This window comes from Vanellus vanellus (genome assembly GCF_965231255.1).
Source record: "Vanellus vanellus genome assembly, chromosome: 7".
In the NCBI taxonomy this organism is placed as follows: domain Eukaryota; kingdom Metazoa; phylum Chordata; class Aves; order Charadriiformes; family Charadriidae; genus Vanellus; species Vanellus vanellus.
In genome coordinates, this window is record NC_138912.1 from 13,957,755 (window position 1) to 13,982,276 (window position 24,522).

General features: G+C 45.5%; 1 protein-coding gene across 1 annotated transcript in view; it reads right to left on the reverse strand.

Annotated features, from left to right (window-relative positions):
* SORCS3 (sortilin related VPS10 domain containing receptor 3) overlaps positions 1-24,304 on the reverse strand; it is a gene marked incomplete at both ends in the record, with an annotated part of 315,923 nt that extends 291,619 nt beyond the window's left edge. Inside the window, one exon of the mRNA XM_082486568.1 lies at positions 23,702-24,304. Within this exon, the coding sequence (XP_082342694.1) occupies positions 23,702-24,304 (603 nt within the window). The remainder of the gene's footprint in view (positions 1-23,701) is intronic.
* Between the last annotated feature and the right edge of the window lie 218 nt (positions 24,305-24,522).

The following is a 24,522-nucleotide window of genomic DNA, read 5'->3' on the forward strand; positions in this document are numbered from 1 at the left end:
GCTTTGAAGCTGATCAACTAATCAGGCAGCGGAAAGCCCTGGGGAAGCTAAGAGCCATCCTTGGAGAAAAGACTGCAATTTTCTCTCACCGCCGGCTTCCCAGGCCGCGACTGCAGATAATACAGCAGAGACAGAGTATGGGCCTGGACGGACAGGAGCTATGGGTGCAACTGCCTAGTTGACAGCACAATTCAGTAAGCTTCAGGGGACCCTACTCTTCAAAATCCACCTCTCTATACTTGCATTGCTGCAGAGACAACAGCAATAAAATTTTATGGATACGCAATGGACTCAAAAGACAAGCCTGAAATGACATTCAAACCCCTCTCTGCAAGCTGCACGAGTCCAGCTCCTCTCTAGAGACCCATACAACTTCAATAAACTGAACAGGACAGCATGGCTACACCTCTGCTACCCACAGAAATGCCCAGCACTTGTTACTGGGGCCACCATTCTGGGGTAGAAAAAGATTCAGTCCCTCCATCTTACAGCAGAGACGCCCCACGAACACTCCCAAGGTGCTTGGAGAAGCAGAGCCTTTCTACTCACACACTGCTGTTCATGCCACCCTTGAGAGTGCCTAACTACATATAGTCACCCGCAAAAGGTGGGAATGTCCCCTGAATCGGCATGCTTTCTATTTCCACCCTATCACAGGCAAGACAGAGTAAAACACAACCCATAGTGTATCTAGATACTCACATTTACTTAAGAACCAGTGATATTAGAGCTTTTATCCGACTTGATTACCTCACATATATACTCACTTGCTTCCCCTCAGCAGTATGTTCACGGGATCTTGACTTCCCTTCCTGCAAGGAGGTCACATCTGGTCCAAGGAGGTAAGGCAAACTCATGTCCATTTGTGCTCTGCCACTGCTCACAGTCTTGGGCATTACCAGCCAAGGTCCCTGGGCATGCCCCAGCATTCATCTCCACACATCTTTCTTTCAAGATCTGGCATGCAGGGAAGATCTTCCCTCCAGCCAGGATTTTCACCACCTTTTCAAAACCACTTCTTTTCAGGAACCCATCTTTGAACAGACTTCTCTTCTTTTCAGGCCCCCAAGCCCCTGGTTTTCCCAACCTATCTAGTCTACATGCACAAGTACAATGCATGATCAACCTCTGTTTCTCTACCAATAGGAGAATTTAGAACACGTAATTTTTGTTTAGTTAGGGTGTTGTCGAAATTTACAGCCAGCCCCAGTCACGGCTTGCAAGTAGCAGGCTTGTGCCTGAGAGTTCAAAGGTGCTGGTTTGGACATACGTCCCCTCCACCCACCCAGAATTATCTGCTACCTGTCAATATTCGCAACTAAAGCTATTTTTGCCTGCTACTATTGCCCTTTCCGTCAGGTCCCTCTTGCTGATGCAATCCCACTGCTTTCTGCTGACCATGCTGGCCCCTGACTGAAGGGCTTGTCTGGCCCAAGGGAGAGAAGATACCTATGCTGGCTGTTGACCACACATCTCTCAAGTATGTTGTACTTCAAAGAAGAGCCAGTCCCATGCAGACTTGATTCTCACCAGCTCCCAGGTGAGTTTGGTTGTCTCCTCCCTATTCCCACCATTTCATTGCAATTGTGGTAGACAAAGAGGCAAGGGACAAACAAGCACATTCATGGAGGCTGACAAATTCTGCCTAGGACCAGTCCTCAATTCCTCCACAGACTCAGCTACTGGAAGACAAACCCTGTTTCCTTGGTACTTTCTCTCTAACTAAGGAGCATTCTAAGCAAAGACCCCAAAGGTCCAGGATACTTATGAACAGAGAGAAACCGACCTCCCAACTACCAAGTACTGTCACTTCAACACTCTTCTTCTACCATGAGCAATTTACCAGTGCCCAGGAGTCCCTCTGCACCACAGAATGCTTTCAAATACATTAATATAAACAAGGGTAACCACCTACATCAGCAGGGTCACTGCACAGCGAAGTTGGTGACCAAGACTGCAGAGAATAGTGCCCAGCACACTGAGGCCAGTACCTGGCTCAAATGTGTCTGAGAGGTCAATGGCTTATGGAAGAACTGACAGAGGGGAAAATGCATCTTGGTCAAGAATGCCAAAGGTAATGCAAATTGTGGGTTTGGGCAGTGGGTACTTGGTCTCTTGAACATATACGGAGAGAAACCTTCCAAATACGTCCATTCTCACAAGAGTCCCATTTTTCTCTCTCTGCTAAGCCTGATGCTTCCACCACAATGAGATGCATCTTCTCCATATCCAAGCAAGCTCCTGTTCTATGAGCAAGCTAATGTACATTCTTGTCTAGAGTAGAAATAGCCTTGAATTCACAAGCCTTCCCTGGAGATTGTGTCCTTGAATTGTACTAGAAAAGCCCTAGAAAGCACCACATGCTATAGACATTCTTAGGTGTTACAGTTTGAACATGTTCACCTTCACCCTGCTGTCAAGAGCTACCTGCAGTATATGAGTCAATGATTAGTCACCCTGATATGTTGTACTGTGCTCCTGATCAGCTCACAAATGATGAGAAGTGAGCTCAGACTGGTGCCATTCAGTCCCGCTCGACTGTGCCTTTTATTAATGTCTTCCAAAAGTTCCTTTTTAAAGAAAAACTGCAATCCCACAGACCACAGCAAGCACAGAGCTCTGTACCTCTCTGGTACAGAAGGTAAAAGAAAGATAATGAAATGGTCCAAGAATGAACTACTCCATCCTGCAGGAACAAATCATGAATGCAGCTGCATCCTTCTTAATGCAAAACTTCTTTTCCAGACTTAGGTGTTAGATTACTGCTTTTTCCTCCCCCGTGGATGAACAGGTGGAAACTTGTCAGCAGGATTTTAGACGCAAGACTGGACTAATGCCTTCTTTTCCAGTAGATTACCTACAAATAAAGGGTTGTCTGAAAAAGAACATGGGGACTAATGTCCCTCTTAACAGAGTTAAGGTAGTGTATTTCTTCATTTTAGTATTACTACCGCTTAATGCATTTTTATGACAGTTTAATGCTACATGCTATTTTAAGACTAGTTCTTCAGTTTGCACAAACATAGCTCTGCTGAGAGACCCAAGTGTGTTCTCTAGAAGCCAAAGAGTAGGAGCAGCATTATCAAACATGAGATGAAAGAAAATAGCAATAAAGGAAATTTTTTAACAATCCTCCTGGGATTTGTATGTAACACTGAGCTAATTTTGCCCTTGCTCCCATGGGTTTTGCCCGACCCTCCTCAGAATTTTTCTCTTGACTTCACTAGCCCTGAGAGCTGCACGCAAAGTCCAACCTCATCCCATGGCAGGGCCTGCAAAAAGCGATGCAATTGCTTGTATTCAGATGAAGTCCAGAGCTCCCTCTCCCATCAATTCTCTGCAATGCATATCCTCTGGCTCCTGAACAAAGATTCAAACATTTAGCTCCTAAAGTTAAGAAAATTGGTCATCCTAATCCAGGTGATTTTGGATGTGTCCGAGTTGTTTATTGCAACCTGTTGGATCGCCTTAAAGATTTCTATTTTAAGACATGCAGCTAGGAGTTTATCCTCAAGATCTGTACTCCATAAAGCCCAGAATGCTAATAGCACTTTACCTTCTTTCTACTTGAATTTCCTCTTCCATACTTGAATCTCCTTCTCAAAGAGTTTCTGACTTATTACCAAATAGGGTCTATATGTGTATTATGTACATCCATGGTGGGTTGCCCTTGGTTGGCCACCAGGTATCCACCAAGCTGCTCTATCACTCCCCTCCTCAGCAGGAGAGGGGGAAGAAAATAAGATTAAAAAAACGTCGTGGGTCAAGATAAAGGCACCTTAATAAAGAAAAGCAAAGGCCACACATGGAAGCAAAGGAAAAAAAAAAATAATATTCTCTACTTCCCATCAGCAGGCGATGTTCAGCCACTGCCCAGGAAGTAGGGCCTCAGTACGCATAACAATTGCTCCGGACGACAAATGCCTTAATAACAAATGCCCCCTCCTCCTTTCTCTTAGCTTTTATTGCTTAGCATGATGTCATATGGTATGGAATATCTCTTTGGTCAGTTTGGGTCAGCTGTTCTGGCTATATCCCCTCCCAACCTCTTGCCCACCCCCAGCCTACTGGCTTTTGGGGGAGCAGGGGGAGGCAGCCCTGATGCTGTGTAAAAACTGCTCAGCAGTAGCCAAAATACTGGTGTGTTATCAACACCGTTCTAGCTACAAATACAAAGCACAGCACTGTGGAGGCTGCTATGAGGAAAGTTAACTTCATCCCAGCCAGACCCAATACAACACCTCCAGACGCAGACTCATGAATTAGATCTTTCAAAGTGCCTCAGATTACACCCAAATATCCAGAAAGATTTCCTTTCGATAGACAGCTTCAGTTGGAAAATTAAATAAAATAGGAAAGATGCTGGGAAGAGAAGGAAAGCACACTGGTTGCCAGTAATTAACAAGTATGCCTTGCAAGCTTTTCCCAGTTGCTCAGCAACCCAGAAAGTCACACCAGAGATCAAGGGGTAATTGGTCAAATGGCTTAACCTGATGCTTTCAGATCAGCAGTTTTAGGTGGATAAGGGAAACTTTTGGTGTATTCCCACATCTTCACCGTCCTGTACTGGTATTACAGGCCCTAGATAAAGTCCAGGGAGACCTCAGACAACTTCTACTCCATTCAAAGGGAACAGTGGAAAAACAATTGCTGAACTGAAGAGAGACCTTTACCTTCCTATCACCTTTTCTCTTCATTTGCTATGCCCATATTAGAAAATATAGAGGCCAGGGGCCATTTGCTGGCTCCATCTGGCTAAACTTCCTTCCTCCCCAAGACAAGGTGCCAAAAGGAAACGTCCTTGGGCTACCCTGTCCCCTAAACCAGGCCTGAGTTTGTCTGAAAGTGTTCGTTGGCATGGGGCACAACTGTGCTGGGGGACGCAAACAGCAAAACCGTCACACTCCCACACTAGGCCAAGGGTGGGCCAGTCAACACCCAGGAGCTCCCTGGGCACCACCTGGAATGGAATAGGTAAGAAGCATTCCCCCTGAGGTGGGCACTGGGGCCCAACTGGCAGAATTTGCCATCATTCACAGGGCCACAGCCACAAATTGAACGGAGCAGAGTCACTGGCTGGAAGCCAAACCTTTGACAGATTAGTGTCTGTCCCAGTGGAGGAAAATCTGGTTCACAGAAATTAAAAGTGCTCTGCCCGGCTTTTTTTGACAATAACCACCAAGGGATGGATGAAGTGGACAAATAAACCAGTTAGCAGTAGAGAAGGGAGCAGTAAGACACGGGTGTTTTGCTAAACAAGCAGCGGTCTTGGTCAGCCCTGTGCCTGGCGTTCCCACCCACCTTTCCCTTCAACTGCAATTCTTCCACCACAAGGAATCTGTCTTTGCAAACAGACCTGGCTCTGGCAGAAAGAAATAATCTTCGACGCATTTCCTGGGGGTGCTTTGATAATGAGAAGAGAGTTGAGTTAAATGGTGACAACACCTGACTGTCCTTCCTGCTTTCATTTTGTCCCTTTAATTAACAACAAAAAAAAAAGTGTTTGAAAAATTGTCAGAAAAGCAAAACAATGCCCACATATTACCCTTTGGATAAAAACAGTTTTGAAATCTGACACTTATGTAGTTCTGTAGACACAGTGGCTATTAATAACTCAACAAAATATTATAGTCATTACTATATTTTGCAATATCACAACAGCACATTTTAGTAGAACTCCTCTCCAAATCTCATTGCAACAGCCATTAATAAATAAAATGCAATTCACTGTATTAAATGTGTTGTTTAAAGGCTAAATATTTCATCAGAACTAATTCATTTTAAATAATCAGACTAGGACTCTCCTCCTAGCACCAGGACAAATCTCCAGCTCCATACACTTTCCACATTTAGAAATGAAATTAAGTTTCAAAAAGAAAATCATAAATTGAATTCAGCTGGAACATCTACGCAGCAGCGCTTAGACTACAACCCCCTGCAGACTGATGGGATCACAATCAAAGAGGCCAAAAGTCTCACAACTTTGTTATTCTGTTTATACAACCCAGGAAAATTAAGATTGGAAAAATACAATAGAATGGTTCGCATTTATTGCCTGCCAGGAACAGTGGCCAATGCCCGATTCTCTGTAGGAAGGAGAAAGAAAATGCATCTTAGTCGAAGCCTCAGCTGCCCATAGCTATAGAGAACCGTGCGTACCCAGTGCTTTTCATCAGTCAGTCTCAAAGGCTTTGCAAAGGAGCTCAGTTTCCTCTCACAGGTGGGGAAACTGAGGCACAGAGGTAAACACCTTGTCAGTGGTTAACATAAAGGCTAAAGGATGAGCTCATACATATTTCTCCATCGCGCACAAATAACGCACGTGAGCTCTACCCTATTGCCTCCAAAGGCACTCATGACTCTCAGCTGCAACTTAACTTTGAGGTAAAAAAAACAACCAAACAAAAAAAACCCAAACAAACTAAAACCAGCCCTTTAAGCAAAACGAAAACATTTGCCAAAATATTTTCTTGGATCTCAGAAATGGAACCAAGTTATCTAGATGTGAAGTGCAACTCCCCCACCACTCTCAAACACACCAACCTCCCAACCTACCCAGACATAAACTAGTGAGTTTCTAACCAGGACAAAGAAGAGGGATATTGATTTTAGGTTTTGCCAGCTGCTATTATTAGGAAAAAAATGTTACCAAATCCATATTAAAAAAACAAAAACAAAACACACACACACACACACGAAAACCCCAAAGAAACAAACAAAAAAAAAACCACCAAAAAACCCCACACATGTACTTTTCAGTTTGAATTATTCACTTTAAAAAGTTTTTCCACAAACAAACAAACAAACAAACACTCTCTAAAGTAACTGCTACTTTCTGGCCACCTCCAGAACAGCATGTAAGCATCCACCCTGCTGACTGACAAACTGATGTCAGCAAGGTAATTCCTGTAATTAAAACAAAGCAACTTATTAGCAGGGCCTGCATCAGACACTATAATCTCTATTTTTATCCATGGAGCTCACTGCTTTCCTCCAACAAGAGCACATGGACACTGGAACCTTCTTTTCACCAAATTTATATCAAGACACAGCATAGTGCAGAAAATCAGAGGGGGCAGTATTTTCAAGAGTGACTTTTCACAGTAAAATAGCAAATTAATAAGGCCAGCATATTTTATATCTCCTAAATTGTGCTGAATTTGCTTTTATAAGTATATAATTATAAATGTTTCGCTTTAACCTTTTAAAAGAAAAATCTCAGCTTTTCTATAAAAAAAAAAAAAAATCCTTTAAACAATTTCTTAAAAAATAGGGAGATGTGTTTTTTTGGTTGGTTCTTTCTTTGTGTTGTGGTGGGGGTTTTTTTGTGTTGTTGGTATGAGAGTCTGTGCTTGGTCCAGGACAGAATCTGGGGAGACCTGTCAGGGTGGAGATTGGGGATAGGGATTAAGCCCAAATTATTTCCCCTCTGTCAACCACCCCATACACACTCAAAAACACCAAACTGAGCAAACTGAGTTATTTGCAGGGCTCTATATCCTACATATGCTTGATTCCAGATAGATGCTAGATATATCAGATACAACTCAACACCAGATACAGCTGTGCTACTGAGCAATGTCAGATATGTGACATTGGGAATAGATGGACTTTTGGTCTCATGCAGCACATCTGATCTTATGTTCCTGGGCACGTGTCCAAAGCCCATTAAACTCAATAGAAATGCAAAGAATCCACTGGCTTTGAATCAGATCTTGTAGGACAACAGACAGGAACAGCTAGAGATATTTAACCTGTCAAGGAAAAGAGTTAATGGGAATTTGCTCTAATAAATACACCACCTTTACTACACTGTCTATTTGTGCTTTAAGTCATTCAGCCTCAAGAGCTAAGGAGCCTTAACTCTTGAGCCAAAGCCCAGATGATTTCTCTAGGCTTTCACCAAGACCCTATAAAGCACTGGCGGCAGTCTTGAGATGAGCCAGCAGGGCTTGAGCTAGTGGGGAACCTAAACTCAGGACCAGGGAGGGAGCAACATAGCATGGCTACAGAACATGGGAACTTGGAAAAGGGATTCAGAGCTCAGGCAGTGAGTGAAGCAGCAAGAGAACATGCCATGCCACAAGCCAGAATGGTATCCACCAAGGCAGTAAAGAAGCCTCATTTTTGTTTGACGTGCTGTTTGGACACTGCTTGGTGGAAATTTGCAATTGAAGCCCTCATTATCATTAACAGCAGCTTCTAAAGGACTGTATTCCTGGATTGCTCAGCCCCTTCAAGAGACAACCCTCTGCCTCACCTTGCAGCTCAATGGCTTCTGACACTTGGTAATTTATCACAGCATTAATGCTTTTCTGGTTGCTGTCTGTTACAAAACACAGATTGAAGCACAGTCATGGAGACGGAAGAGGATTTCAAATTCCGTCCTGTCCAAGTGCACCAGCAGCCAGAGAAGGGGAAGGCAGGTGGGTCTAATTCTCATGTTACTGACACTCCATCAGTGTATCACCACTGACTTCGAAGGTATTCTTGTTGCCCTACTCCAACATCAGGAAGATAAAAAATAAGACCTTGAAATATAACATGCTGCTCTGACAGAAGCCGTTGCTTCATCAAGCTCGGGTCCTTATCGAGGCAAGCGTTTTTTACAATACCAAGGATTTAAACAAAGCACAGCAGTTTCATTAAGGAGAGAGCAAAAGAGAGACCAAAGGATTCCAGTGACAAGTCACTCCAAGCAGAAGTGTGAGGATCCAGAACAGCATTTCCAGTTTGGCAATGGGATCGCTCACAGCACTCAGGCTGTCTGGCCAAATCTGTGTACTATTTATCTACCCAGAAAAAAAAAAAAAATAAAATAAATCCTCATAGCAGCTGTTCCTCCAGCAAGCGCAGAAGAGTCTGCAATCCCAGCTCAAGACTACAGCATAGCACAATTTTTAAGTCTGTTTTGCTAGTTTATTACAAACTGTTCCTTCCCTCCAACTTCCGTTCAGGATGCTGGTTGCGACCTCTCAAAACAACAGGGGCTCGTAAGCACTGAAGATATTTAGCAAAGCAGTGAACTGAGAGCGCACAGTTGCCTGAAAGACTTTGAGAGATACTGTATGCACTAGGAATGGACACCCATCTTCTCCCAGAACCATCATACTAGCATCTAGAATATATTTTCACACTGAGGTTTTCATTAGAAATATTCCAAAAGAACAGAGACTTGGGAAGTCCAACTCACCAATTCTCACCCTAAGTGTCCAAATCACTGGTAGCCAATGAACATCAATGTTTGCATTGCTAATGCGCCTGGCAACACAGGCACATGTAAGTGCACTCCAGCAAATTTGCACTTGAACATCCAAGTTTCCCACCAATGCAAGAAAAATACTTGTCCACACTGTGGCAATACCTCAATCCTTATACCTCAAGTTGCAGACTTAGTCATCTACCCCAAAATCAGGCAACTCATTTCCACTGTCCCAATCTCAGGACAATGGAAAAAAAGAATGGGGGAAAAAAAAAAAAAATCAAGGGCACAAAGCCAAGGAGATACATAAAGACCCACATGGGCAAAACTAAGGCTTCACACAGAAATATTCACATCAGGGTCCTGCTCGCGCCAGTGTAAATCAAGCTCTATTGGAGCAACACCAGCATAAATTTGCCATAAACCAGAGTGGATTTTGTATCATGAACATCAGCTGAACAGTATCCCTTGAAAGGGTATATGTATTTACTGACATCCTTCCTTTCTCTTCAGCTAATGGCAGGACAGACCGTTTAACCACTGGTCTGAAGCTGTAGCTTGCAGGACAGTAATTTATGCACCCTGGCAGGTGAGAATGACCCATTCAACTCTATCGACCTAAATAAGGAGGAGAAAAGCCTCCTGACAGCACTTCTCTGCCCAGTTCTTGTCTGAGACAACTCCAACTATCATTCAGCCATGGCACGTCTAACCTGAATTGACCACGTCCCAGACACTTGCACACTGACTTCAAATAATCACTTTCCTCCCATCTCTCCCGGTGGTGGTTAGACTTAACCATAAAGCAGCGTAGCATCAAAATACTGCTTAAATTCCCAGTAGTTGTGCGTGCCTTGCTCAGGAGACTTTTCTTGTTTTTTCTTCTGGTGCTAATTCCTTCCATTATGTTCATTCCCTGTCCCTGCCCTGGGCAGGAGCTGCCATAGCAGAAGGATGCACAAGGAAAACGCATCAGTACAAGTCGAGCACGAGCCTGCCTCTGGAGGGAGAGCATTTAAATAAAGAATGAACCTGAAATAGCTACCAGCTTCCCCGCAGCCAGCGCTGTCTGTCAGCAGGAATTCACCACAGGGGATTATCATGCAGGAGCAAAACATCTTCTGGCCCCCCATTCAGGAAGGAGAAAATGAGCAAAAACTGACCAGCGTGCCACCCCAGAGACTAGCACAGGCCGGTGTCAAAAAGAAACAACAGGAAAGGCCACATCTTCCCCATCACAACTGATCATCTGTGGTCTGTAGGAACAGGCCGGCAGGGAATGCCCACTCTTCCTCCTCTTCAGGGAGTCCAAGTTCCCTATGTGCAGGCAAAAACAACTAGCAAGGTTATGCCACCTGTATTATATATAGCATCCTTTAAAGACCAAGATTTGTGCAAGGTGCTGTACATACACCTGGGGGCGGGGGGGGGCGGGGGGAAATCCTTTCTTCTTCCCAAATGTTTACCGTTAAGCACAGTTTTCTACTTATCTCTCAAAACCCTACAACTCCATGGGAATTTTCAGAAAAAAAATGCTTTTAGCTCAGGACAAAACAGGTTTCGAGGACAGACCCCAACTAATTGCTAGTTCTTTTCCAGAGGCTGTATGAGTCACTGCCACTGTCCAAATGCCATAGCAAGGGAAGGAGAAGGAAGGGACCTGCAATTCTATATAAAGGGATCAGAGCACGTGAGCAACAGCAGGAAGGTGTAGAGAGGGAACGGAGGAAAATCAGGCAGAACCAGACTACAGCCCCAAATCATCTCTTGTTACACGGTACTTACATTTTATCTAGTTAAATAGTTGTATACCTAGCTCTATAGTTATCAGGTCACATATCCTTCCACACATATGTAAACATAAGCATAGTATCGTCTACATTTCTAAAACACATTTTTTTATAAGCACACAGTGATCGAAATGGGATTTTAAAAGATGTAAAAAGCCCAGGAAGCTCTACTGTGTCCCTGTCTCATCCTCCTCTCAGATGCCCACATGCAGCTTATTGTGATAAACGTGGGTATAGCAAGTTTTGTACTAATAAACCTGCTAGCTACTAAGGGCAATAAACATTACAGACAACCCTCATAGGTAAGAACACACAGCGTTAGACAAGGTGTTTCCCCATGAGCTGTGAAACAAAACTAGCAGCACTGCGTGCTTTCACACACCTATCAACTTGCTCCTGTGTCCTCACACATTCCATGGATCCGCTCCTGCCTCTCGCCCTTGTCTCCACTAGGATGAGCACGTGAAGAAATCCCTGCAGCTCATTCAGGCCCCAGTCTGAGAACAGCCTCCGCTAGTCAGTGACTTTCATGACTGTTAAGCTTTGTCTTTGGGGAAGAAGATGAGAATGTCCCATTTTACAGGAGACGTAGCATTCTCAAATGATCTGATATTTTATTTTACCAACAGTTGATCTCATTCTTCAGTGCTGGAGTTAGACCTGCCTCTTTCCCCTTTCTGTGAGTTTCCACTAACACACTTTCTCCCCAATCCAGTTTACTGCCTGTTGCCAGTAGCACTACAGGAAGCACAAATAAAAACAAAACCAAAACAAAACAATAAAGCAAGCACACAGAAAGTGAAGAGCCACCAGAACAAAACCGCAGTGCAACTCAGAAAGGCAGGCTTTGTTACTTGTAGCATGCGAGGTAAGAACAAGTAATGAAGAAAATCTTCAATTAATTAAAAGTAAGGAAGGTGGAATTGAGCCTGCAACAAAGAGATGCAAGATGTACAAGCAAACTGAGAACGCTCCACTGCCAGCGATGTTGCCTTGTGATTAAAGGAACGGGAGTTCCCAGGCAGGCTGGCAAAAAACAACCGTGAATAGAATTAATTAAGTAAATTAAGGCCTTCTCAGTGCTGACACTGTAGTTGACTTTTAAGTTGCCTTCAAAAAGAAACAAAGTTTCGGTTTTGGATGAAACAGACCATGTTGTCTGCATTAGCACAGAAGGGATAACTTTGGAATCTGTTGACCAATTTGAACTGAATTCGACAGGGAAAAATGGTCACAGAGATACGGAGTTCCTCTAAGTTCAGCTGAGTGAAGAAGCAGGTCCCAAAATAATACTTGACCTGAACCATAAGCCACCCAGTGTCCATTCTCACAGCTGGCAGGGCTCCGGCTGATCAATGCACAGACCACAGCCGGCCCTTCAGCACACCTGTAATGCTCGACCAAGTACACCATGTGCCACCATTTACTCCTCCAAATGGGCAGCAGAACGAGGGATCATGACAGAGATGAAAGAAAACACCAAGAGACATAGGAGTCCTGGAAGGGCAAGTAGTTAAGCGGTAAGTGATGGCTAACTTCTGTCGCTCAATAAAATGACCAGGCATTTTACTCATTTTCTGATCTGTCGGAGAGCAGACAGCTATGAGAATAGGCCAGATAACTACTAAGCGTTCATTGCAGCTGCTGGGGCAGAGCCTCAAAAACACTCAGCAGAAATCATAACCCAGTGGGGTGCCCTGGCCAGATCTTTCTCTGCCATATTGTATATCCCACGCTTTTCTGAAAGCCCTTCTGTTTAAGGCTCAGCTACCCAGAAAAGTCTGGCCAATGATAGTTGAACCACCTCTATTATATCTCTGCGACACCTGATATGGACACTGACTGCATGGGGCTTTCTCCTGGTGTTGCTCCAATAGTTGCCAAAGCACACTTGGATAAAGATCCTCTCTCTTCTAAAATAGCTGTGCTGCTTGAGAAAACAGTTACCGTACTGGTTTGAGATCTCACTGTCTCATAGGCAAGCCTTTTTTCAGGCCAGGTGGCAAATGTGATTTTCAGAAACCTCCTGCCCGATAGCCAGGTGTGCCTGTCCGCCTCTCCCACCGTGCGCAAGGTCACCATGTTCCTTTACACACAGGCTCACCACTCTTGTGTCTTTGCACCAGGCTTTTGATACCCAAATAGAAGCAAAACCTGTCCCACTGCAAACGCAGAATTCATGCTGGTTCAGATAGCAGGTCTGTCCAGGAGCACAGGGCCCCAGCCCCAGCTACCTTTCTGCACCCCCATCCACACTCCCACTGAAGTATCAAGAGCTACCAACGTTCTGCTGATTGGGAGCAATGCTAGAAAGACACTGTGTGTGACAGAACAAGGACATTACCCTTCACATACTGCCCCAACCCTTCACCTTGCAGAAGACTGACATGGGGAGACCCAGCCCAGACCCCAGACAAGAAGGCAGGAGGAAGATTTAATTGCCCTGGCTCACTCAGGAGTCCTTCACCTGCACCTGGTGTGGGGCAGAGACTTTTACCTTTGGGTTGTGAGGTGTAATACAAAGGGTGGGGAAACCACCTTAATGATTCCAAAAGCTAACAAGACCCTTGAACTTTGCATCCTATAATGCTATCCCATCACAAGATTGCACAAGCAGGCACACAGACCAACATGTACCCTGCTATGACTGTCATCATTATTCCAACCCATTACAAACCAGCCACATAATTCAGAGCCAGTTCCCAACCCGCTCCGCAAATAGATGTGACCCCTCTCCTGTCTCTGTATTTCCAATGGAAGCCCAAATTCACTGCTCCCACAGTCTCACCGTGTCAATTCTCATGCAGCTCAAAAGGAGCTGCTATTTGAAAGAACTCAATCTGGGAAGCCGTGCTGGTAAGGGGATTAGAAGAGCAGACAGAGATGCTCTTTCAGGCAGAACTTTGTAGTGCTTTAACTTGATCAATCCGTCAATGATTTTAGCTGAGCAAGTTCTACTTTTCTATTATTAATGAGAGTCCTGTTCTTCCCTCTCTTACCACCTATGTTTCCTTTCTTTCATGCAATCTATTCCAAAAAGGAAATACACCCAGCATCTGAGCTGGGGCAGATGAAGTAAAATAAGTCCTTTGTCATTAAGGAGCCATATCAATAAGGGACAGGAGTCAGAAAATATGCCTTCCAACTTTAGTTCTGATCAGCAGCATAACCCAGATCAGGTCCCTCCTCTCACACATGCCTCAGTTTCCCAAAAATAAAATAATTTTTAACAAAGACTAATAAGACTAGTACTGCCGACCTTCCTTTTTGCAACCTTTGAAACACAGCTGAACTAGGCAGCACAAGAGCTTTATAACTACAGTCATGTCTATCACCCTGTAAGCACAAAACTGGCAGGATTTGGTAGTAAAGGACAGGAAGCCTAGAACAGAGAAATGCCCACAAATACACAGTCATCCATGCCCCTACGTTGTGCAGAAAGAATTACCCCTCAGTCTTCTGCCAGAGGCAAGGACTGCAGGCAGGCAGCCATGCTTGCCAGCACCTGATGGTATTGATCACAGCTGGGGGGGAGATTTTCCAATCAGACACAAACCCCAGGGAAAGGCTAACAACCAATTAGAGCTCCCACTCCATCCTCCCTGCTCCCACGAGGTCCTAAACTACTTTTGGCAAGAGCTAAATAATTGTGGTTTATACATTCTCTTTCACCCAACAACTTTTTCAAATATCCATCCATTTTAAGCCTCAGCAACAGCCCTGCATCTGAGTTAACTCTTCCTTGTAGATAGGGAAGCCGAGGCATGTGGCAACACACAGCCCTATGAGGCACAATGGCAAGTCCAAAAATCACGAAGAGAGCCTGCATGCACAGCCTCCTCTCCTCTGGTACCCCAAGGAAGCACATCGGAACTCAAGACATTCTTTCCTCTCTGCCTTGGAAATCAGCAGGAGCTCTGTGCTCACTGGAGTCCTCTACCAAATCCCCACAATGGACTCAACACATTTCCAGAGCATATCAGCAGCATCACTCTCCACTGAAAATGTACCAGCAGTACCCACATGGAACAGACTGGCGTAGTGTCTGAAGCAGTGCCAAAGCAGTTGCTTTTAGGATCTCGATGCCTTTAGCCCGTCATTGACCTAAGTGATTCACTATGGCTCAGTCCTAGTTTTTCCAAGTCCCAAACATCCATTTTAGTCCCAAGGACACCAGTAAGTGCAACCACTTTTCCCAGGAAGAAATGTGATTTTGTCCCACTGTGCAGTGGCTGGGATGAATTCCAGTCCCTTCTGTCCCCCCGCACTCACAAGAAAGAAAAGGAGAAAGGAACAGAAACGCTAAAACTTGTGCAACATCCTCAAGTTGGTCAAAATACTGGGGAGTCCCAAGGGGCAGGGACCCGTCAGGACAAGCGTATCCTCTGCCGACCAGGCATCAGGGAGAGAGGAAACAAAGAGCAACTCCTCTGCCCTCACCTACCAGTTATAACTGGTGTGGGAGAGGGAGAAGTTTGGCAGCAAAGTGGGTCTATCAACAGCTATCCTTGGGGGCCAGTCCCGAAGACAGGACATGGGGCACGGCCATTGAGGAGATGGAGAGTACACACTGCTTCCTCAGGAGCAGCCAGGATGCAGATTGCTGCTTCCTGGCACTGTAAGGGTTAATATCATCCCTTCTGCCCACCAGGCAGCACAGCCGGCGGTGTCTGGGAGAAGTGATGGTGGTTTCACTGGCGCAAGACTCAAGGCTGGAAGAGACAGGAGCAGATGAGAGACCGCGGCATTGGGATTCCCATCTTCGGGAAAAAGACCGGCAGCAATTAGAGGCGGCGCAACAGGGAGATAGTATCGGCTCCAAGGGGGGGTGAAATGCTTTACCATGGCCGAGTGCGCGCTAAGATTATTTTCCTCTCTCGCTGAGGGAACCCCAGACAGCGGGAGTTTCACAGAGTCAATGACTCCAAGCGGGTTTTCATATCAATATTTCAGCAGCGTCTGTCTCTCCAGCGTGCGTGTCCCCGGCCCCAGCCCCCCCTCTCAACCTCTTCCCTCCGTTAGCAAATGCCCACGCTCCCTCTAGCGCCCAGCTCTGCTGCTCGCACCCCAGCAGCCCGGCACCCTTTCCTCCAGCCTGCACCCCTGGGCGTCCAAATCACGCTGCAGCTAATTAACAGTGATGCTATTTTGGGCACAGAGGCCCTGTAGTGCTCTGCAGATCTGCCTGGCTTGTGTCGCGTATCAGCATACGAAGGGGAGAAAACAGTGTGACGGCCCCTGTGTCGGGGACCCTCCTTGAACAAGAGGGCTTTGCCACTCATTTCAGCGGGAGAGCACTTGGGGCTCCCTCAGGACTGGGAGGGAGGAAAAAAAAAAAAAAAAAAAAAAAAGAGAGGTTTGATTATTCAGCGTCAATCTTTTCTGAGTTTTGTTGTATGCTGGAGCTCTGCTGGCCACGAGGGCCTGGAATTGACCCTAAAATTTCCATAGCAGATTATTTGTCAAATACGTTTAACACCTTCACAGTCCCGCTGTTCAAACATGCAGCAGCAAACTTTATTCAGTTCCTTCAGCCCCACAACACCCGGTAAAGGCAGGAAGGGAAATACTGCCCTGCCCCTCTTTTTCCATGGAGGGAACATTAACAACGGTACTTCAGTTTTTCCTGGACATTAAGGGGAAGTTAGGATTTGGGAATTTGTTTGCCCTGGATTCCTGCAGGGAGTTTAAGCAAACCAAGAAACTTGCACGCAAAAGTGTGGCTTCAGCAAAGCAGGATTTTTCAACTAAGTGTTATTTCAGCTGAAAATCCCTGTTGGGCTCTGCCAAGTACGTCACCAGATCAGTCTCCAGCATAGCTTACACTGTGGGTCAAACTCCCACCTCCCAGAGCCAAGCAAGGGTCCGGGAAGGGCTGTGCACAAGAGAGAAAGAAGCTCATCCACCCACAGCCCCGTGGCTGTAATTCAGAGAATGTCAAGGGCCCACAGGTCTCCTTGCTGTGCTGCCCCATGTTTCCTAGCCTCTGTCCTCATTTTCCGTTCTTGCCTTGCACTTTTCACTGCTGTAGGATGCTGCAGGTTAAATTCTCAACTACAGTAAACTGGCCCAGATCAATCCTACATCAATTTACACAAAGGATCCAACCAAATACTTTGCGGCTTTGGGGACTTCCGGCATTTACAGAGTTCAGTGCTTCACAAGGAACGTGTCATTTAATCTACCATCTTGATTAGAGGCAGGTTGGACTCTACACCTTCAAACACTGATTCTCACTGGAAAATAAACTTGACCAGATTCCAGCCAAACCCAAGTTTTAACTCCATAACCGACAGGTTCCTTTCAATTGTCCTGGAACTAATCTCAGCCATGAGCTCAGGCTTGGCCTTCAATCCTGAAATGAATCTGGATTTGTAAGAGAGCACTGACTCAAGTAAACATGTACTGCTCTCCTCCATTCTATCTACAGACATCCAGGGACCTTAAGAAGCATGACACTACAATATGACTTAAGTAAATTCTTGACTGTTTTCAAGACTAGCTTCCAGTATCCTTTAGTACAACCAACATTAAAGATCTTCTCTTCTTAACCTAATGGTGCTTTGCCCATTAGATAACACTGTTGTTGTATTTTTTCTAAAATCTCCACTATGAATCCAGCTATAAATTTAGAAACTCTCAGAAAGTTTCATCTTCCCACAGCCTTGCATTTAAGAAAATATTAGTCTGATCTCCCCTCTCTTTTGGGAAAAATTTATCATGCCTAACATCAATTATCTGTTCAAACCCATTTTCAAAATACTTTGTCATCTAATTGGATGAATGTTTTCCATAAAAAAAAAAAATAATTAAAGAATCACGTAGCTGTTTCTGTTTGCATTTAAATCACTGTGAAAGCTTACCCACAAGGGCAAGCTAGGCCTCATCCCTGAGCATGAAAAAGTCTTGAGTACTGCGGCCTGAAGGGAAACTGCTGGAGGCACCTCGAACAGGAGCAGTTCTAGTACTGAGCTCTGAGCTACAAGAACATCGACAGCTTCCTGCGCTAGGCCAGGTAATGGCCCAGGGAGTCTGCCAGCTTCAAGGCATCCACAAGCAACATCAAGGCCGACCCACTGGACATTGACCTGACTTTGCAATGAAATGAGTTCAGAGAGAAGTAACCTGAAAAACATTTTCCAGGCGCCTTCTTCCTGCTCTACTGACTCAACACAACCATAAAAGCAACTGCCATGCAAGAGTTTCATTTTTATTTCCACATCTTCTATTTGAAAATTAATTAAAAATGGATTGGCAAAGTCCTGGAGAAGGACCTTACTGGCAAACTTGGCTACTAAAGGTAGTGGAGAAGTGGAATGGCGTCAAGATGTTGTGACACAGCTGGCCTACCTTCTATAGCAACGAAACCACAACCGAGCCTAAAGCCATTTGAGAAAGAAACAGTCTAGAATAGCAATTAAAATATCTACCAAATGCAGTGCAATTAATATGATTGCTCTGTCACCACCTTGCACTCTAGGAGTAAACGTTTCAGACTGCAATCCAACTGAACTGTTGGAGCAGTTACCCATGGCTGACGACTAAATGCAGCATCGCCTGCCTAAAGGCTCATTTGGTCCCCTTCCTCCCTTCCAAGCATAGCAGTCTATTTGGAATTGCAAATGTTGCCCACCTCGTTCTGCCCATCACACAGTGCATTGCTAGGCATCTTAATGAAAAACTACCTGGCACACAGCAAGCTCATCAGCCTCCCCAGCTTGTAATTCGCCATGGGAGTGAGTAATGCTTCAGCATCAAACCACCAGTACATTAGCAGATCACACCAGAACACTGCCAACAGCATTCAGAAGAATCATTCCCGGAAGAGACAGGCTTCACTGCGAGAACTTGTACAACCTGCTTTTCACTGCCAACCCTCAGAGCTTGCACAGGGTAAAGGAATAGGATCAGCAGTAACAGGAGGAAAAGAATCGCAGAAGCCTATTCAGAGCGGGGTTGTTACCATCAGATCATGTCTACCCAAGTCTTGAAAATCTCCAAAGACAAAGATTCCCAAAACTTTCCAGTGCCTTGCTGCACTGCTTTCTTTGAGAAGAAACTCTTCCTAATGTCCAGTCTGACATATGTTGTGGCTGTTGACCCACGTTATATCCTTTTCAAAAAGTAAGATAAGCTGCATGTTCTATCTAACTCTACTTCAGGTGACTGTAGACTACTGTAGTACTACTAGCCTCATCTTTACCAGAGTCTTGTCCCAAAGACATTTTATATTCCCAGTCTTGGAGTGAATCTCACAACCATGCTAATTCTAGAGATGACGGCCACAGGCTGACCGGACAAAACAATGTAGCTTGGCCGAAAAGATAAAACAAGGCCCCAGTCCAGTCTCTCACCAGCTCTCACCCTGCCTTCCCCAGCTTTCAGAGCCTGGATCATACCATAAGCATCAGTGCAGCTGTGTGGTCTGCACAAGTAGCACCTATATCACTTAGGCACACTCCACTTCTGCAGGTTTACCTTCTGCACTGCTGCACTGCACTGAGATAAAAATATGCACTGCTGACGTTTTTCCTATGGCATGAAAAATCCAACCGCTAGGATCATATAGGAACTTGGCCTGTCTGAAGCAGTTTGCAATATTGCACACACCTTAGGCAAATGCCCTCTCCTGCTCTTACTGTGGCATTATAGTGCGTCTCCACATCTTCATGTCTGAAGTTTGCCTCTGGTTGCTAGAAAGGCAAAGGCGGGTATACGTGGGATAGCTAAAGCACGCTATGATCATAAGCTGAGGCCTCCCCATAGACAATGGATTGGAAATGTCTTCTAGAGGTTAAAAGAAAGCTAAAAATGTGCATCTTTGATTCCTATATTGAAAAAACCCACCCACACCAACACAGAATTTGTAGCACTTCCATTGTGGAAAAAGCATGGACAGAATTAAGTACTTCTTCTAAACAGCTACATTCATCAGAGTGACAACTCTGAAACCTAATGACAACAGTCCCCATTTACCATTCCACTAGTGATCGTATCAGAAGAACAATCTGAGTAAGTATGTTTTAGCCACTGTAGCTTGTTGAAACCTCTTGAAAAAAAAAAATACTGTCAAGAAACAAGATAGCAAGCTTTAAAGCTGTAACAGCATTAAAGGTGCTGCTACTTATTTTTGCAGGTCCTTAACCTAGAAATCAGGGAGAGAGGAAGGAAGAAAAGATAAACTGATGAATCAGATCATCTGCACAAGAAGGTTGGAGAGAGCATCTGGTGAGCAGAACGAGGAAAAATTTCATGCAATAACATAACCATCTAGAGAGAGGGAAAACATGTGCAGATAATACAACTGCACACCAAATGGTACTTTTGCACACAGTGTGTGTTCAGAGAGGAAAGTCTTTGAAAAAAGAATGGCTCACAGAACTTCTGGGAATAATAGTAGTTTTCACTAAAATTCTCCTTCCTTCAGAAGAGCCTTAGTAAGAAAACATTTTATCTGATCTCTACTAGGTCCCTCAAGAGCTTCAGTGACCTCTCTCAATAAATGCTTCTATTAGGGCAGACTGACACTTGAAGCCCAAGTACAAGTCTCCTTTTTCTAATGCCAGACCCACTGAATTAAGCCAAGTCCCCTTCCCAAGAACACAAACCTCATTTCTACACAGAGTACTATTTTTGCTTTTTCTAACAATTTCCACTTGAAGATCTGCAGGTATTGTACAAAGAAATGAATTCTGCTCCACACCACCACTTTGTGGTAGCTAAGTAGTACTATCCTCATTTAACATGGAAGAGGAGATCCAGAGAGGTTAATTGTCTTTCCTAAGGTCACAGAAAAAGCCTCTGGGCAGGACAAAGCAGAGAACCCAAATTCCCCGATCTCACCAGCCTTTTGCCTCTATCCTAATCCTGACCTCACTATCTGCAAATGGAGAAAACAAAAGTTTGTTGCCTGGAAGGGATTATCTTTTAATAAGTTAAATTGATATTTGAGGGACATAGGAGAAAAGGGGGATAGGAGATGAAGGGAGAGTTGCTCTTAAAATAATAAAAGAAAACCACAGGAGGTTTTTAACATTCCAGGTAACAGCACATGCAGCAGCTGCAAAGATCTCTCTTGTGGAGTGACTGTAGATCTATACGTCCCAGTAAAAACCTGATTTTTTTTATTACTATTCTTTCCTTTTCTTTGCAAATCCATCCAGTTGTTAGGAATCCCCCACCACTAACTCTTGATTTGAAATATACTGCTTAATTTCATGGAATTTGATTGATCATGTTTTTAATAAATCATAAGTGACAAAAGCTTAGGTTTTGAAGTCTGTTCAAGTAACAGGGAATTGGTAAAAGCGAGCTGTATGCCTCTTTACTGCTTTGGTAGCCTGCAAGCAATGGCATACAGACACGTCCTACCTGTCTCCTAGGTCATCTGGAATAATCATGACACATGAGTTAATATCTTTCACCCATTTTCAATACACCTTCCCGCTGCTTTACATCTACTATGACCTAACAAAATATATGCTTTGAGGTGAGAGACTGGGAGCCGATGTGGTGGCAAAAGAAGCCACGGTGTTTCCCTGAGTGACCTTGGACAAATTGCTGGATGTTCCTGTGCCACAGCCACCCCAACAGTAGAATTAGGTAAAACCTGAACTGCAGCAGAAAAACAGGCATTGGATTCAGCCTTCTCTGCTAATAAATGAAAGGACCCAGGTTCAAGCATTTAACTTTCCCTCTACGCTGTTTTTTAAAAAAATCCAATTAATCACTAAATGCAGCATGTTTTCTCCAAGAGACAGGAGAGAAAGTCTCCAGATGCTAAACCTCATATCGCAAAAATCACGAAAAGAGAGCACTAATATTTATTAACATGCCTGCTTTTCCTTCCTACAAACACCACACTGGCAATAAACACCAGTCTTTTGCTTTTGCTTGTGATTTTGAGTTGAAGTTTTCAATGCACGGTATCTTGAGGTGCAAAATCTTAATGGAAAGTCATGAACAATCAAGATGTTTTCCCTTATTACCCTTCTTAGTCACCTGGAGTTAAAGAATAAAGAAAACTAGTTATTTAAATGACACCTTTCTGTAAAAGAAGCCAAGGAAGGAGGGAGAATTTTGTGAAAATCACTTTCTGACCTGCACTTTCAGAAAAATAACCTTTCTTTCCCCAGCAAATGCCTACAGAATTAGTTTTCTCTGCCACTGTAACCAGAAATACTCAAAACTATTGGAAATCCTTGCTGGGAAGGCGGGGGGGATTTTAGCTTCTTTTGCTCAACACCCCTTGATTCAGCACTGAAATGAAACAAAAGCAAGGGCATATAGATTTTTTTCTTCATTACATGCCATGTTATATTAAAAATAAATAATCCTAGAAACAAGCGTAGTGCTAAAATATACCATGCAGCTGTTTTCTCTTGAATGTTTGCTTTCATCTCTAATGAGAGTGGAATTCATGTCTGGCAAACACAACTGCCTTTAAAAATTGGTTAAATCAAAGTAACATCTACATTGCTGTCAGAATTATTGCCTAAGTAATAATAAATAGAGAAAAAAACTTCCAGTGGAAAAAATAAAGAGGTGGTTGAATTGCACATTATGAAGCTACAGATGATGCATAGATAGACAGATAGATAGACAGTTTGCTTTTTCATGACTAATCAGTTTCACGAAGAATGTATCTGAAAATCCAGCCAATCTGTTTTATGCTGTTAATTGCTTTATGTCCATTTCCAATAGTGGCAAAACAACAAAAGAGGCATTTTCAAGGCAGTGACAAGCTATAATAATCAGAATAATGGGAATATTGTCACCAGACAGAAAGGTTTCCCGGAGTCCTTTAAATTACGCCTGTTCTCAGACTTTGTATCAGAGTGGAAATAGTATTTCTGATACCACGTTAAAAGAAAATCGAAGTTCTGTCCACAGCCATCTGCCGGGCGTTGCAAAGCAGGGTGCGAGGGAGGGCCCTGCACTATCACGGCACGACGGCGTGTGGGCTTTTGGGACACCCCCCACACGCACACGCAGTCCCACCGACTTTCAGGGACACCTCAGCAACTGGTTATTTTTTACTTTAAGGAAAAGGCATGAGATGTCATCGATTTTTTAGAAACTTTTCACGGTGCTGGCACTACCTGCCTCCTTTCAGTCCCTTAACATGCTGCGGGGCTTCTCAACCCCTTAATGAATTAATGGGATCTCTCCTGTCGCCAGCATGCAGAGGGGGGAAAAGGAGGGCTTTCCCACCACCACCGTACATCGCTCATCCCCTGGCACAGAGGCAGCGAAGCGTGCCGGCGTGTATATTATACACGAAGAGCCAGAGAGCAAGGGGACCCAGCTGTGCAGGCACATGGGACAGACTGGAGCGGGGAGCTGGGGGGGGGGAACTCTTCCCTGCGCAAGGGAGAAGGCTCCGGCCAGTCCGGCCCCTTTGGCGCCGCTCCGACCGCGCTACCCCGGCGGTCACAGCCCTACTTTCGGGGGCGGGGGGAGAAAGGTGTTCCCATTCTCCTTCATCTTTCCCCAGGAAAACTTTTTTTTTTTTTTTCTTGTGTGTGTGTGTGTGTGCGGCCACCGCTCGTCTCCCCCTCCCCCTGGCAATAAGAGCACGGTGCCCGCCAAGCCCCCCTCTCCTCCCCGCACCCCCGGCCGCAGCGGCAAGCGCCGCACCGACCATCCCACCCCGCGGGTGTGCGCAGGGCTCCCTCCCCGTCGGGCCGACGGACGGGGCGATACTCACGCTGCTGTTGTGCCCGGACCAGTGCACCATGGCTTGGTTGTGCGCCGCATCCCCGGTGAGCGCGAAGGTGGTGCTGCTCAGCCTCAGCTCCTCTGCCCCTCGCAGCCGCGCCGCTCTCCCCTCCTCCAGCGGCCCGCGGGGCTGAGCCCGACCGCCGCGCTGCCCCTCGGCCGCGGGCACCCCCCGGCCGCCGCCCGCCGGCAGCGCCCGCCGCCCCTCGCTGCTCCGCCGGCTCCGCGCCGCCGCCGCCGGGCCCCGGCCCCCGGGCGCGCCGCCGCCCGCCCCCGCCGAGCGGAGCGCCGCTCCCCGCGGCCCCCCGCGGCCCCCCGGCTCCCCGCCCGGCAGCGGCTCCGCGGCGGCCGCCGCCCCGGCCGGGCCCCGCGTTCGGCCGCCCGGCCAGCTCCGTAATCCTCCCGGCGGCGGTGGCGGCTGTCGCTGCTCCTGCCTAAGGCGAGACGAGGAGGACGGCCAGGAGGGCGATGGAGACGAGCAGGATCTGCAAGTTATTTCGGCGCCGGTGCAACACCAAGAGAGAAGTAAGAGCCATGTCCAGGCGAGAAAAACGGTGTGGCAGGTCGGAAAGCAGTTAGTCCCCTTCTCCATGCCTTTGCGGAGCGAGTCGGGGGGCTCGGAGAGGGAGGGGGGACGAAGCGCTGCGTTTAGGGCTTTTTTTTTTTTTAAGGAGAAAGGGGCCGGATTCTAATTATAATAATTATTATTTGCAAAAGGCTCCTCTTTCTCTCGCTCTCCTTCTTTCTCTTCCCCCTTTCTCAGCCTCTGAGACGATGACCAGGAAAAAAAAAAAAAAAGAAAAAAAAGAA